The following is a 16,752-nucleotide window of genomic DNA, read 5'->3' on the forward strand; positions in this document are numbered from 1 at the left end:
ACTTTCCCATATATGATTGCTTTGATCTCCCGGCAACTCCGTGTGGCAGAAGCACGCCTTTCCCACTAACAAGGACACTGACCTTTGAACTTGATGAATGGACTTGTCCAGGTGGGATACAGTAAGCTTGAGGATTTCAGTATTAGAATATCTGACCTCATCTGCTGTGTTCCTTCCACTGAATCATGATTTTTTTTTTTTCTTGACACATACTCTCCTAGCTGGTCAGGCAGTTTTTATCCATTTCCAACTGCCCAGCAAACTAAAGATGAATAATTTATCACGTCTGCTGTATTTCTTCTCATCAGAGCTCTTCCGTGGTTTCCTCCCAGCATCTGTGCAAACTGCTCCCAGCTGCTCCAGCTCTTCATGCTCCACCGTCACCCAAGAAAATCAAGATTCTTCTTGTAAGGTCTCTATTCTGTGCCAGGCTACCTTGGGGGAATCTGGATTACGAACACAGTGCTAGGTTTTTCTGTTCCAAAAGGGCCAATGAGCCTCTTGAAACACCACTCTGGGTCACGATACAGTTCTACAAAACTCACTTCAATTTTAACCATTTGTCAACACATGCTGCAACTGCCTCTAACCCTCCTGAGAACAGAAGCCTTAACAGGAGGTGCAGGACTTCACCATAATTCAAGTTGAGCTTTCATCTGTATTTCTAAGCAAGTCTATCCGCAGGTCTGAATGATGTCCTCGAGGCAAAGATCAGAAACCTAATGCTTGTGTTTTTAGTTCTGAGTCCCGTGAAAAGCCTTAGCAGCAGAGCCAGGCCTCTGCACCCGGATTTTAAGGGCAAGTGTGTCTAGTGTTTTGACCATGTCATGGTGAGTGATAGCCACCCCAGAAGCAGTTCCTATACCCTGGCAGCCTCCCTGTGGCTCAGTCCTTTGCTTGATGGCCTTTAAAGACCAAACCAATAGCTACTTATCAGAGACGGTTCCAGTTTGCCCACAAACCACCAGGTACTTGGGTTTATTCTTCCAGACACCACTGGGGTAGCCCTGTTCCTTTAAACTTGACAATTCAAGGCATGAATTGACTTTTGAGGACAATCCTATACTACCAGTGGGGCTGGAAGAAAATAATAAAAGTATGGATTTTCCAGCTAGTTACCATCAGCTCTGCCCCTGGGCCTTCCCACTTGCCCAGCCAGCACCAAGTCAGCCAAGCCTGACCAAAGACCGTCCCAGCATGCCAACTCAGGACCGCCTGCTGGCCCCTCCCCACACCGCCCCTGCTCTCTGGCTGCTAGGTGCACTCCGGCTTGGCTGCCCTCCAGCTCTCCACTCAACTTCCCAGTTCTCAGTTCCACCAGCAGCTCACTCACCTCCATAACCTACAGACCCATGTGGGCAAAACGTCCTTGCGTATGTTGAGCGTAGGGGGTTCCCCACCCCACCAAACAACCCTGTAACATCAGATGGGTGTTCTACAGTTCAACTCAATTCTGACATTATCCACACGGAGGCCGTGTCAGATCCCACAGGTTAAGGGTTCCATCCTACAACATTACCCCACCCCTACCCCACCATTTCTGACAATGGTCTTCAGACCCAGGTCATCACTGATACCTTTGCCCAACCAGCTGTATCACAGAGGTTCCAGCAGCCTCCTCCTTGGGTTTGAGTAATTTACCAGAGTGGCTCACAGAACTTACCAGATCACCAGTTTATTATAAAATGGTATAATTCAGGAACGCCAGATGGAAGAGCTACTTTGGGGCAGGTTTTGTGGAAAGGTTGCGGCACCTCCATGTTCCCTTCAGGCTCTGATCACAATCCTCCCCAACCCCGTCCCCACATCCCATGTGCTCACCAACCTGGAAGCTCCTGGAAACCCATCCTTTTGGGGCTTTACAGAGGCTTCACTACACAGGCATGACTGTTTAAGTCACTGGCCACTGGTGATTGGTTTCACCTGCAAATTCTCTCCCTGGCAATCGGCGGTGGGACTGAAACCTCCAAAACTCTAATAACAGGGCTGGCTCCACTGGCAATCAACCCCCATCCTCAGGTGCATCTAAAAAGCAACTCATTCAGTTCAGTCGCTCAGTCGTGTCTGACTCTTTGCGAACCCATGGACTGCAGCACCAGGCCTCCCTGTCCATCACAAACTCCCAGAGTTTACTCAAACTTATGTCCATTGAGTCGGTAATGCCATCCAACCATCTCATCCTCTGTCGTCCCCTTCTCCTCCCACCTTCAATCTTTCCTAGCATCAGGGTCTTTTCCAGTGAGTCAGTTTTTCGCATCAGCTGGCCAAAGTACTGGAGGTTCAGCTTCATCGTCAGTGCTTCCAATGAACACCCAGGACTGATTTCCTTTAGGATGGACTGGTTGGATCTCCTTGCAGTCCAAGGGACTCTCAAGAGTCTTCTCCAACAGCACAGTTCAAAAGCATCAATTCTTCGGCTCTCAGCTTTCTTTATAGTCCAACTCTCAGCAGTGGCCACAGGACTGGATAGGGCCAGTTTTCACTCCAATCCCAAAGAAAGGCAATGCCAAAGAATGCTCAAACTACCACACAATTGCACTCATCTCACATGCTAGTAAGGTAATGCTCAAAATTCTCCAAGTCAGGCTTCAGCAATACATGAACCGTGAACTTCCAGATGTTCAAGCTGGTTTTAGAAAAGGCAGAGGAACCAGAGATCAAATTGCCAACATCCGCTGGATCATCGGAAAAGCAAGAGAGTTCCAGAAAAACATCGATTTCTGCTTTATTGATTATGCCAAAGCCTTTGACTGTGTGGATCACAATAAACTGTGGAAAATTCTGAAAGAGATGGGAATACCAGACCACCTGACCTGCCTATTGAGAAACCTGTATGCAGGTTAGGAAGCAACAGTTAGAACTGGACATGGAACAACAGACTGGTTCCAAACAGGAAAAGGAGTACGTCAAGGCTGTATATTGTCACCCTGCTTATTTAACTTATATGCAAAGTACATCATGAGATACGCTGGGCTGGATGAAGCACAAGCTGGAATCAAGATTGTTGAGAGAAATATCAATAACCTCAGATATGCAGATAACACCACCCTTATGGCAGAAAGTGAAGAACTAAAGAGCCTCTTGATGAAGGTGAAAGAGGAGAGTGAAAAAGTTGGTTTAAAGCTCAACATTCAGAAAACTAAGATCATGGCATCCGGCCCCATCACTTCATGGGAAATAGATGGGGAAACAGTGGAAACAGTGACAGACTTCATTTTTGGGGGCTCCAAAATCACTGCAGATGGTGATTGCAGCCATGAAATTAAGAGACGCTTGCTTCTTGAAAGTGTTTAGGAAACAGGAGTCCAAAATGGCAGTGGCTAAAAGACAAAGAAGGGAAAAGCCTGCAATAGAACAAAGAAGGTCAAAGGAAGGTCTGAGGACCAGGATGAGGGCTTCAGGTAGAACAAACAGCACTCCTGGCTAGCCCAATTTACAGAGGGCAGGCCCAGGGGGGAGGAAAAAACATATAAAAAGAGGAGCCAAAGGACCGGGGTCGGTCTCTCTCTCCCATGCACTCGTGCGCTCCTCCACTCTCTTCTCTTCGAGTCTTTGGGTCGACATGTCCTCGTGCCTCGAGGATGGATTTTCCTGGTATTTTCTAAATAAAATAGAGCTGTAACACGGAGCTGTAACACTGATCTAAGAGCTGTAACATGGTCTGTCCGGGAGTTATGACACACCAAGGGCTCTAACGTCCATCGTTTAAAATTTTTGTTGAGACGAGACAGAACTGAGGAGGATACACTCGCCTGACAGAAGGAAAGTTATGACCAACCTAGACAGCATATTAAAAAGCAGAGACATTACTTTGTCAATAAAATTCCGTTTTTCCAGTAGTCATGTATGGATGTGAGAGTTGGACTATAAAGAAAGCTGAGCGCCAAAGAATTGATGCTTTTGAACTGTGGTGTTGGAGAAGACTCTTGAGAGTCCCTTGGACTGCAAGGAGATCCAACCAGTCCATCCTAAAGGAGATCAGTCCTGGGTGTTCATGTTGAAGCTGAAACTCCAATACTTTGGCCACCTGAGGCGAAGAGCTGACTCATTGTAAAAGACCCTGATGCTCGGAATGATTGAAGGTGGGAGGAGAAGGGGATGACAGAGGATGAGATGGTTGGATGGCAGCACTGACTCGATGCACATGAGTTTGGGTAAACTCTGGAAGTTGGTGATGGACAAGGAGGCCTGGCGTGCTGCGATTCATGGGGTCGCAAAGAGTCGGACATGACTGAGCGACTGAACTGAGCTGAATTGAACTCACATCCATACATGACTACTGGAAAAACCATAGCTTTGACTAGATGCACCTTTGTTGGCCACGTCACAACTTTCACCGCACTGAGCACTAACAGTGCTGGATTTATTTCCTCATTCCAAGGAATGCTGTAGTTTGGCACCACAAAGATCCTCAAATAAGACTGAACTTTGTGCTTCATCTAAGGGGAAGAAAGAGAGCAGCTCTAGGCTAAACCACTATCAATGTGATCCTCACAGCTGCCCTGCCAGACACTCAACAGATATGCAAGGGCGCAGAAGGATGTTGGAGGAAGAGCTTCAGCGGGCTTCTTTCCAAGGTCCTGGAGACAAACACAGTGACCCTCAGGGAGTCACCTCATTTGTAAGTGAACATTCCATAGATAACAGAATACAATCTATTAATAAACGCATTTGATCACAACAGAGACAAGCAAAGCCATCAGAGGAAGATGAATGATCCCCAGGCCAGGGCTAGACTTAAGGGAAATTATCAGCATTTCTGAAGAGGGATGGTGGTGGATCCTTGACAGAAATCAGAGATCAAAGACTGGGAAATCAGGCACAGTGGAACACTGCCTAACAAGCCCGCCCAAGGGTCATCTGGGTCTAAGGTACCGCACCTCTGTTTGACTTAGCATTTCTATGGCTCAGAGCTCAGCCTCTGTAAAAGTGGATGGCAACTTGAAGAGAAGTGATAGGATGCAAATAGAGTTCTGCCCCTTAGAAGAGATAAGCTCAAAGGCTTTGCTTTTATTTCACTATAAGTCATTGAGCAGCTTTCATTGTAACTAGGAAATCTTAATTCTGACATTCTCCCCCCCGGACTGTTACATATATATTATTTTATCTTCCCTTTGAACAAATGTTTTCATCCTGCTGTCATTCCTCATTAATGAGCTAAAAAACATTTTTTTTTTCACACGAGCCAATCATTTGTATACAAATTTTGTTTTTCACATTTTTGAGAAGTATGTCGTAGAATTACAGACAAGGGAAGCTGATGGAAACAATCCATTTTAAGGACTGTCAGGGCTGGATGTCATTGCTCACATAAAATGTACAACCTAAATTCCAACCCTTATTCTACAATTCCACATTGATTGTTAGCTTCCCCTGGTTTTATAGGGAGAGAATATGCTTGTCACACTGACGTAATACACGTCCATTTCTCTTTGTAAAGAGGGTGTTATTCCGGTGTACATCTCCATCTGTGGAGGCTCTAAGACGGCTGCCTGAATCATCTTTAAGGCTAGGATTCTGAGGAGCTCTCATTTCCTGGGTTTCTGTCACTGCAGAATTGAGGTAAGACTGAAGGTGACTTCACCTGGGAAACGCTATTATTTGTGAACTCTCTCGTGATAATGAGTGATCCAGCTCCTTTCTTGGTAGTGAACAAACTGAGGTTCAGAGAAGTGATGTGACTCATGACTGGCAGGTTGTGGCCAAACCTTGGCCTGACAGTTCATTTAACCTTGAGTACCAACTGCAAATATTTGGTGAAGAGTCACATTCAAAATAAGGTATGCATTTCCATTTCATATTTCCTCCTAGGGTTCAGCCTGTTCCTGACTTAAGGAGAAGATTGAAAAAGATGTGGGCCCTAAACACCCAAAATGACGCTACTTCCAAGAAGTAAAACAACTTTATCATATAAAGAAGAACAAAGGTACACTCTCAAAACACTCCAATATATTGAAATTGCAAAGTGAATTTGGCTGAGAGAAAAGCTGATGGTAGAAAATGCAGCTATAACAATAAAGGGGTTCCTTGTGAGTGACTCAAATGTTCAAGAGTCGAGCCATCCGCAGGCATAAATAGAAGATGATTCTGGAAAATAATTTTAAAAAACTTTCTGTAAAATAAAACAGTTGCATACAATAAAGGAATACAATATTATTGAAAAACACAAACGACAGGACAAAAGGAAATGATTTTAAAAAAAAAAAAAGTCCAAATGCTCTGAATGTGGATCTATAGAAAAAAGATTTTTTTTGCCTTAAAATATGCAAAGAGAAGTGAAGCTAGAATTTATCTTAGAAATATATTAAGCAGACACTAAAGAATATTTAAGCTTCAGAAGGAAAAGAGGGGTTATCAATGAACTGCAGCTAAGATCACAAGCTCCTTATCGGCAAAGAGAAAAAAATCTATGATAAGCTAAAATATTGATACAAAGCAGAATTAATTTTCAAGATAAAATTTAGAAGCTCCAGGGTTAACAATGCAAACTCATTTCCTCTTTGCTCAGCCACTCAGCTCTTGCCTTCGATTTCCCTGACACAAAATAATCACCTCCTGCTAGCAAAACCTACAGGAGTGATTCCCAGTCTTCAGGTGCAAAAGAATCCACTAAGGGGTTGCTAAAATGTTGATTCTTTGCCTCAACCACCAGAAAATGCTGACCAGGTAAGTCTGGGTTGCGCTTAGGAACTCACGTTTTAACAGGCACCCCATGTGATGATGTTAAATGTCATCAGAGGTTCACATGCCAAACTATTCTCTAAGGCTATATAGTCTCTAAACTTGCAGTTGCTACCCATTAATAAGTCTTGAAATCAGCTTAATATGACAGCATTTGAAAAGAAACAAAACAGAAAATGTTAGTGTATACTGTGCAGTCAATTTTTGGATTCATTTATTCAATACGTATTAGGGTGGCCAAAAAGTTCATTGAATTTTTACGTAAGATCTTACAGCAAAACCTAAATGAACTTTTTGGCCAACCCAATATATAAATGTGAGTGTATGTGTGTACTGAGTTGTGAGGTGAGATGCATTTTGGATAACGTCTTAGCCAAAAAAGTCTGAGAGACACCAGTATCACTTCCCTGTGACACCCTCACTGTCCCTCCCCGCCCAATCTAAGTATCAAATCATCACTCCAGCTCCAACGGCCTCCTCCAACCACAGGGCCAAAAGGGGAAGTGAGGCTGTGTTCTATGTTTATTCTCAAGTGTCAGGAAGGATAACTAGTCTTTGGGGTTCAGGAATGAAGGACAGGAGACCTGTTAGGACACGGCAGACCCTTGGGCCAGTAGATGCTGTGAAATTTAAAAAAAATGTAGCCTCTCACCTGAGCTCAGCATTTTCGGAAGGTCTGAAGGGAGAAAAGGGATTGGCGAGGAGGACTGGGTGGGAAATGAGGGGCAGATAATAGAGAGTCAGTTGAAACTCAAGAAATTGGAAGGTTAAGCCCACACTTTATTCTTTTTGTATGAGGATGATGCTAGTAACCCATCATCAGGAGATGGTGTGGCTTTTGCGTTTTGTTTGTTCGCCCCAGGAATGGGGATGGATACTGGCCCATTCATTCCTATCCTCTTGAAGCAGCTTCTAGTGACAGTAAGAGTTTGGAGGTACTGGCTTGGACACAGACAGATCCACAACTTGTTCTCATGAAGACAGCTTTCACCAAGTGGCACACAGCCCCGAGAAAGATGGCAACTGGAAAATAACAGCACGTATTTTCAGAATGTGTGCCATTGACCCTACCCAGCTTCTTTACTCTGGTCTCTGCAGGCCCTTGGAAATTCCTCCACTAGGGCTACGGAGGAAAGTCCACCCAAGGGGCTCAATGAGAATCAGCCTTCATTCCGCTCGGCAAGCCACGCATGCAGTCTGATTTAGGGTTTTCAACTTGAGGAAGGGATGTTTTTCTATATCTCTGGCCCCATCTCCACACCACCCCCCAAAGAGTACCTTTTCCTACTTCTGTGAAGGTTTAGTACAGGCTAATAGCACCCTGGGCATCCTTCGTGGCTCAGAGGTAAAGAAACTGCCTGTCAATGTAGGAGATGCAGGTTCGATTCCTGGGTAGTGAACATCCCCTGGAGAAGGAAATGGCGATGGACTCCAGTATTCTTGCCTGGGGAAATCCCATGGACAGAGGAGCCTGGCAGGCTACCGTCCAAGCACCCCAACGGGAAGATAATTCAATTTAATCAACAAGGCACTTGCTTTTTCATGGTGTCAGGTAATCTTCTAGTGTTCAAAGGATGCCCACAATCAAGACACAAATACAATTACCAGTCTCTGCTCTGAGTAAAGTGACTCTTCTAATCACCATTTCTCCTTTTAAGCATTTCAAAATTGGAGTGTGGGGTTAGCAGCAAACACGTGAATGGACTATCAGGGTAATTGAATTCACACACACACACACAAAGTTACCTGAGATGTGAGCATCAGCCACTCCCACAATTCCCTATCATCAGGCCACAGGCTCCCCTGCTGGATTTTCACTTCACAAGATCATTTTGGGTGTCTTAGAATGCCCAGGACGCCATCTACCTCTGAACACCTTATTTTGTTTGGCACCAATTTGGAAGAAGAGCGAAGCCACACGGGAAATGCGCTAAGTGCAGCTATAGAGGGAAACGACTAAAGTGAAGGAAAAAAGAAGCAACCCATTTGCTGGGTCAAGTGGGTCTAGCATAGTCTGTGATCTGCGGTCTCTCAGTTCACACACTGCCACACAAATGTTCCAACCAGTCCACCCACCACCACTCACTGTGCTAAGTAAATGATGCCTTTAAAAAGAGAGAGATCTATTTTCAGCACATTTTTTTTTAAAACGTCAGCTATAACAACTTGCATAGCCAATTTACTGTCATGATCTCTGCTGACTGCTTTCCGTACAGGAGGGATGGGGAGACAAGCCTTTTGCCTTGCTGGGCTACCAAGGAATCTTCCTTTGAAGAGACTGCTTCACTCCAGAAGGAAAATGGCTCTCTTCTACACTTGCTATTTCTCTATCCTGCTGCTTAGTCACTCAGTCGTGTCTGACTCTTTTGCAGCCCCAGGGACTGTAGCCCGCCAGGGCCGTTTATCCATGGGGATTCTCCAGGCAAGAATACTAGAGTGGGTTGTCATTTCCTCCTCCAGGGGATCTTCCTGACCCAGGGATTGAATCTCCTTCATTGGCAGGAGGGTTCTTTACCACTGAGCCACCTATCCTGTAGATGGGGAAAATAAATGCTAAGACATGCTATTGTGAGGGGCTAAAAAAGAGAAAAAAATACAGCACATAGCAGGCACTCATTGTTACCCTTTCCCTCTGGTGCTGAAGGAAGGTGAGTTACCCAGAACACTTGTTTTCCTCGGCAGTAGACTTTTAGAGAAGACGGGAAGGCAGTGTTCCTAAATAACTGAGGGAATCAGGAGGGGCCAGCCCTCCTCATGGTATGGCAGAATTAGCAGTGACTATGCGGCTTCTGCAGCTTAATCACCAAGGGAGTCCTTACAGCCTCCTAATGGTGTCTGTCAATTAGCCGATTAGGATATGTGACAGGTGGTGAAGCCTGAAGTTTGCCAGACAGACGCATCAATTCAGGGTAACTGGATAAACTAACTTGTGGCAACAGGCTAAAGCTGGGTCCCCACCCTAAAATATCAGAAACGTCTTGACTTTTCTGTGAAGTCTGTGATGCCTCTTAATGCACGAGGCTGTAGTCATGCTGGCCTATTTGCACTCTCAGTACCCTGCAGTCTTTGACATCCTTCTGTATATGTTTCTTTCTGTGCTTTGGAATGCCTTCCCATCCTCCACCTTCCTGCAGGCAACACCTCCATCTAAGAAGCATTTCTCATTCCTCTGTAGTGGGTTAGTGTCAGTCACTCAGTCGTGTCCGACTCTGCGACCCCAAGGACTGTAACCCATAAGGTTCCTGTCTGTGGAATTCTCCAGGCAAGAATACTGGAGTGGGCTGCCATTTCCTTCTCCAGGGGATCTTCCCAACCCAGGAACCGAATCTGGTTCTCTTGCACTGCAGGCAGATTCTTTACTGTCTGAGCCACCAGCGAAGCCCTTAGTGGGTTAGGGTCCCCCCCATCTCCAAAGGCAGTCTAGTCTTGTGTCTGTCATTGTACTAATCCCACTATCCTCCCACTGTTTCCTGGACTGTCTTCCCATTAGACAATGTGCCCCTTGGAGATTTACATTACATTCTTTAAGTAAACAAATGCACAATCTATGTACTGAATGAATGAATCAATGAGTAATGAAAGAATGAACCCAGGATTGGAACATGAATTCAGAATCCAACCTCGCACACAATCCTTTCTTTCACCATATCCTTTGTCAGCAGCAAAATAGCTACTTTCAATAGGTAGTTAGGGAGACTAAAGTCTTTAGAGAAAAAGGGGAGTAGTTGGCCTGTTTCCCCTTCTCACTCTGACATTTATTTGCTCTTCTGGGTAAGACAAATAACTTACCTCTAGTTAACAGATTATTAACTACAGATCTTCTCTGTAAGAAGAATGGAGTGAGACTGTTACTAACTATACCTCCTTATGCATGAACTACAACAAAAAGCGAGTTCTACAAAAGAAAACCAGAGAAGCCTCCCTTCCATTGATTTCGTTGGCCCTGGGCTCCACAGATACTGTCACGAAGGCAGTTTAAACACCTGCCTTGTTTAAACTCTGCCAGCAACTTGAATTCAGTTATGTTTGCAACTGTGCGTTTCCATCCATGAAGCAAAGTGAGGCAACACCTTAGCAGAGATGAAACATAACTAGGCCTTATCTTGTCCTAACCAAGGACATCTAAATTACGTCTTAAAGAGAAGTTTACACTTCCTTAATAACATAACCATCTACTGAGAAGTCTGTAATTGATGACTAATCCTTCCAACATCACCCCGGAAACCCCTTGCCAGCGTAGCTAGGAGTGTACGGCATTTAGAAAATCTTTTCCCCTTCCAATCAAGTTGAAATAACAGATCAAGCTCCACTTGACACTAGAACCTCAAGCTTCTGCAGGAAGATTTTGGCCATAAATACATTTGTGATGAAGTCACTACTTGAAAGCCAATGTTCCCTGGTCATGTTTTGAGAACCATCGGTCTCTGATGATCTGCCCTTAAGCTCTGGCTCCCCTCCTCGGCTGAGCCCACAGCAGGATGTCATGATCTCGCTCACGTCAGGGCACTCATGCTGAGCAGAATGGCTGTGAAACATGACCCCCAAGGGAAGAGAAGAGAGTTGCCTGACCTTGTGCAGCTCCACAGGAGTTGGGGACATGATCTCCTTTATTTCCTGCTTCATTTTTCTCAGGGTGACAGATTTCCTGCCTACATCCGAGGGCAGAGTGTTGCTGCGAGTGGTCTGGCTATAGTGTGGCCGGGAGCTGCTCCGTTCCTGGAAGCTGGCCTGTCGCCCCAGCTGACTGCGAGATGAAGGGGCCTCGTGATTCAAACTCATCGTGCTCCCCGACATGATCGTTGCCTGCGGCAGTGACAATTTTCAGAAACAATTAAGCCATCGACTAAGGGGAAGGTTTGGCTGCTCAACATGAAGCACACTTCTCCTTCTGCTCAGTCAAAATACAGTCTCTTCGGGGCATAGCCAAAGGCTGGAGAATGGAGGTACTGATTGCACCAGGAAAGTCTGGGAAAATGCTTCGCAAGTGACATTTACAATGCACATAACAAATCCAATTTAAGTACTTAAGCCATTGAGTTTATTTAATCAAATACCACCCCTGGCAGTTTGGAGGCACGCTGAAGAGCTGTAACATCTGCTTACTGCAAACCACATTTTTAAGCAGAAACTTTCCACTGAGTGGGCTCTAAAGATGGGATTTATCAGGCAACCTTCAATATATCTCACAGAAGTGAACTAAGAACTTACTGGAGATCAGGCAGCCCCTATTGGCAATGGTGCCTCCAGCCCCACCTGCAGGTAACAACAGGCTCCTGATACAAAAGCGAGGGCTCCTGCTGAATGTTGCCTGCCGAGCTTGGTGTACTGTCTTCCCTTTGGCCACGTGGCCAGCCCGAGAAGTCAGTAGATGAGTTAGGTCTCCACATAACTTGGTGTAGGTCATTGTTTCTTAGAAATGGCCTATGTGTAAGATCCTCACAGAGGTTAAGGAATAATCACATAACGTGCTACTGGAATCAACCCTTTGCTCAAAAGCAAGGGGACTTGACTTTTTTTTTTTTTTTGGGACTTGACTTTTACCAGTGAATTGAGAAGTGTTCTGTTTCCAATATAGTGTTCCTGTATAATACACAACAAATGGCAAGATTAGCTCTCAAAAATGACTGAGTCTCAGAAGTGGAACAAAAAAAAGCATTTGAAACCAATATCATGTTGGGAATGTTCATTTCTCATGGTTGAAGGATGCTAAAATTCTGCAAATATGCCTGTAGCCAGCTCTGTATTCTTCCCTATAACGGTTATACAGTGGTATACCAGCATCAGTGAATCTTCCCGAAAATAAACTCCACATGCCATATGACTGGCTACAACATGATCTAGTGGTTTATATTGATACTGATGCTAAAGGTAACAGAAGTGTAATGTGAGCCTTTTGAATGTATGCACACATTTAACAACTTTATGAGTTAAGTACTGTTATTCCTCCTAATTTACAGGAGAGGAATCTAAGGCACAAACAGACTGACCTACCCAAGGTCCCATAGGTAGTAAATGAGCCAAGTGCACCATCCAAAATTATTGATCAGGAGGGAACCCTGCAAAGTGAGTAGAGTTTTTATTTGTTACCTCACTAGGATTTTATAATTCCAAGCTTCACCTGGTGTTCAGCTATATACATGCCACTAACAAGATTTCTAAATGACAGCCATGTATTGGCACATAGGTATGTAGAAAACAAAATAAGTGAACTTACCAATATCTTGACTACATCAGTTATCTTACTGATAATTTTGAAAAAAAGAAGTTGGAGTGTTAATATGTGCTAAGTACCATATATGTGTGTGTATATGTAGAATACCATTAAATACTTAAAATAACTCTATATGATAAAGTATTATACTTATCATACCTCCTCATTTCACTCAGGAAGGGGATGCCTGGATCAATGAAGCAACTTGCCCGAGAGTCTGGGATTGTAACCCTAGCAATGTCTCCAAAACCCTTATTCTTGCCTACTAGGCTATATTGATTCTCAGTCAAGCATGAAGTTGAAACATTTAAAATTGGCTTTTTTAGTAAATAAAAAAAAAGCTTATTATTTATCCAGTGTGAATTATCCATATTATGGTTAATTTCAGATAAATCTCCTTTAATTGAAACCTTTTTATTACTAGCTTGTTGGTAACATGGGACACCCTTTTATTTTATGGTACTTAACTCACATATATCATTCTTTGTTTAATCTGCTGTTACTGAAGGCATTCAACGATTATTTTCTTGCTGTGGTGAGCATCCACCTATTGTTTTTACCTACTTAGACTAGTTATTTGCTTTGTTAACATTTATTTTTTATACTCATTTTTCACTAGACTGGCAGGAAGCACATTGGAAGTCAAATAATCACTACAGCGGAGACAACTGTTCTACTTTGATAAGCCTTAGCCATAACAGAAGTTATAATCTGATCTAGAAATGGTTCTGATGGAAGCAATGACATAGTATCAAAGGGTCTTCAGATCAAATTTTCAAAGGATGAATTGATTGCTTTGTTTAAAGTGAATATCAATTGAATTAGTGACATCCCTGCAGGAATATTAAAATTAAAACACAAATACAAAACTAAAAAAAAAAAGTAATTATTTAAAGTTTCTTAAGACTTGTTTTTGCTTCACGAGTATGTACCACCGATTTTCATTTTGTACAATTTGTAATTTATACATTTTCAAAATTATCAGTGAGATAACTGATATGCATACAGCTTAGGAGGAGTCTGTCCAAAAGTTCTCTATTTGACATTTATTTAAACCTTCTTCTTATGTTATACTAAGGAAAAAAGAGTTAAGGCAGTATTCATTACTCAAAGAAGTAGCACAAAAATAATTTCTATTGAACATTTAAATGCCATGTGCCGTGTTGTGTCATGTAAGCATTAGTCATTATAATCCCTGTATTTTAAAGAAGAAATAACTGGTAAAAGAGATTAAGTAACTTGTCTAAAGTCTTAGTTTGAATTTCTCTCTTGTTAAAATTGCACATTTTTCAGCACTAAAGCTGAAACTAAATTATTGCTAGCAATGGGGAAAATGACTAGTATAATTTTCATTTTCATTTCAATTGTAATCATTTTTTATCTTAGCTAATCTTCTACACTTGTTACATTTAGAGTGTGCTTTAACTTTTAATGCTAGATATAAATTTCATATGCAGGAACCTAGCTCCAATAATATTTTTTGCATAGTAGCACTTGCAATCAAGGAATCAGAGTTCATGTAAACTAATAAGTGGATATTCCTTCTGCTAAAAGTGTGAATAAGACTCTAACTTATGGATTTGTCAATCATTCTTTCCGGTTGAAAAATTTTTTTCTCTTTGACTATTAATTCAACCCATTTTTTCCCCCTGGATATATAATTTCAAGGGCCACACCTGCCTGAAGTGATGTTAGAAAAAATCTATTGGCTGTTGCAACATAATTTCTATACTGATGGATGTTGTTTTCACCAGGTAACTCAATTTCTGGGTGAAAACACAACCTCACTGTATTACTTTTTACATCATCTTCACTTTGTTAATACCTAATGTAGAAGAAGCTATTAGAAGAAAAATGGCTTCTTCAAATGAGATTTCAAAATGAAAAATGCAAAAGGCATATGAGCCAAAACATGCTTTTAAAAGCAGCACTATGTTAAAAAATTGTTAACTGAGATCTTTATTCAATTTGGTACAATGCTGATCATTCTCCATACAGGAAGTGGTAAAAGTTTAAATAAGCTATCTGATACTTAAGCATTCTATATTTTTTGAAAGTTACATGAAAACGAATCAATTGCTAACATCTTAATTTATTTACATTTTGTAGGATTATCCATCTCCAGGTCCTTTAACTGTGCTCTGAAGTTGAAATTCATGCCAGGTAATACCATGATGTTTACGAATTCAAACTAATATTTTTCTTTATAATTCTCTTTGCAGATTCACAAACATTGGAGTCACATAAAATATCCACACATGCAACTGAGAAGCAAAATAATATAAAGATGAGTCATCATTTTAGAACTGCAAGAGTTCCACCCAGTTAGGCCATTCACATTCCTTATGGTGACTTGGGGACCTCATACGACATCAAAATAAAAATGAGACTTTTGCCACTTTCTTTTTTACAGCTCAGAAAATTTAAAAGAACATAAAAGGAAACAGTCCAGGACTTCCCAGACCAAAGTGTGAATACTGTCAGCAAATTTACGGCTTTGATTAAAGAACTCACCAGGAGTTCTGCTATTATACTCCATCTCTCTGCAAGTCCTTGAATTCACACTAAGTTAGCACAGAAGCAGGATTTGCAATTAACAGCAATGTACTCAGTAATATTTTGGCTGCTGATCAAACAGACTGGCCTTTTTTTTACCAGCTGCATTGTCATCTACTTTAAGGGCAAAATGAAGTAAGATCAAATTTCCTCTTATGTTCCTCTTCACGATCAAATTAACGTCTCTACCAGGTACAAATGAAAACATGCCAAAGAAACCTTTCTAAAGCAAATCAGAGAATGACAGACGCCACTGCTGAGACAGCTCGCCTGAGCGATCCAGTGGCAAACAGGGATAGTCGGGGTTAGCAAGGAGCAATGGCAGAGAAGCCACAGGTCAGTAAGCTCAGGGTGGGGGCAGAAATGGGGAAAAAAATACTTGTAACTGCATTGGATAAAATCAAATCACTGTCCGAAAGGCAAGGGGGCAGGGAAGGCAGCTTCACAAGCAAAAATATAAACAGAAAGGGTAGCTACCAAGAGATTCATGTTTCTCAAAGACACACGCCTGTCAGCTTTCTCCTGTGGAAAGGGGTTAAAGCTTTTAAATGAACTGGTGTGACCAATGCCAACTCAAAAGGACCAAAAAAAATGAATGTAGAAACAAGGAGAGTAAGTGGCAGGACCAAGGCTACCTCGAGTTCTCTCAGAATCCCGGACTGTCCACAGGTTTCCAGATCCTCCAGCGCTTGGGACCAGAAGTTCTCCTCTTGCTCAGCCTCGGTACTGTCGGGAGGCCCTGTGAAGCTGCTGTCCAAAAGCACAGTGCTGGTTAAGAACTTGCCAGATACATATGTGTATACACATTTATATACATGTGTGTGTGTTCAGTCACTCCGTCATATCCAACTCTTTGCAATCCTATAGACTGTAGCCTGCCAGGCTCCTCTGACCATGGGACTCTCCAGGCAAGAATACTGGAGTGGGTTGCCATTTTCTTTTCCAGGGGATCTTCCCAACCCCAGGAATTGAACCTGAATCTCCTGCAGGCAGATTCTTTACCACTGCGCCATTTGGGAAGCCCAAATACATACATATATGTGTGTGTGTGCGCACACATGTATGTCATGCTATGCTAAATCGCTTCAGTTATGTCCAACTCTTTGCAAACCCATGGGTTGTAGACTGCCAGGCTCCTCTGTCCATGGGATTCTCCAGGCACGAATACCAGAGTGGGTGGCCATACCCTCCTCCAGGGGATCTTCCTGACCCAGGGATCGAACCCTCGTCTCTTATGTCTCCTGCATTGGCAGGTGGGTTCTTTACCACTAGCACCACCTGGGAAGCCTATATATATATATACA

General features: G+C 42.8%; 1 protein-coding gene across 6 annotated transcripts in view; it reads right to left on the reverse strand.

The window, feature by feature from the left end:
• The window catches only part of GRIP1 (glutamate receptor interacting protein 1), a 718,721-nt gene that overhangs the window by 16,641 nt on the left and 685,328 nt on the right, over positions 1 to 16,752 (reverse strand). For 4 of the 6 annotated variants that reach the window (XM_043446768.1, XM_043446765.1, XM_043446769.1 and 1 more), the window contains 3 exons: positions 16,084 to 16,195; positions 15,926 to 15,970; positions 11,251 to 11,484 (listed from right to left, as the gene is read on the reverse strand). In XM_043446768.1, coding sequence (XP_043302703.1) covers positions 11,251 to 11,484; positions 15,926 to 15,970; positions 16,084 to 16,195 — 391 coding nt within the window. The remainder of the gene's footprint in view (positions 1 to 11,250; positions 11,485 to 15,925; positions 15,971 to 16,083; positions 16,196 to 16,752) is intronic. The other 2 variants (XM_043446770.1, XM_043446767.1) reach the window with 1 other exon arrangement.

Source organism: Cervus canadensis, chromosome 25, assembly GCF_019320065.1.
Source record: "Cervus canadensis isolate Bull #8, Minnesota chromosome 25, ASM1932006v1, whole genome shotgun sequence".
Classification (NCBI taxonomy): Eukaryota; Metazoa; Chordata; class Mammalia; order Artiodactyla; family Cervidae; genus Cervus; species Cervus canadensis.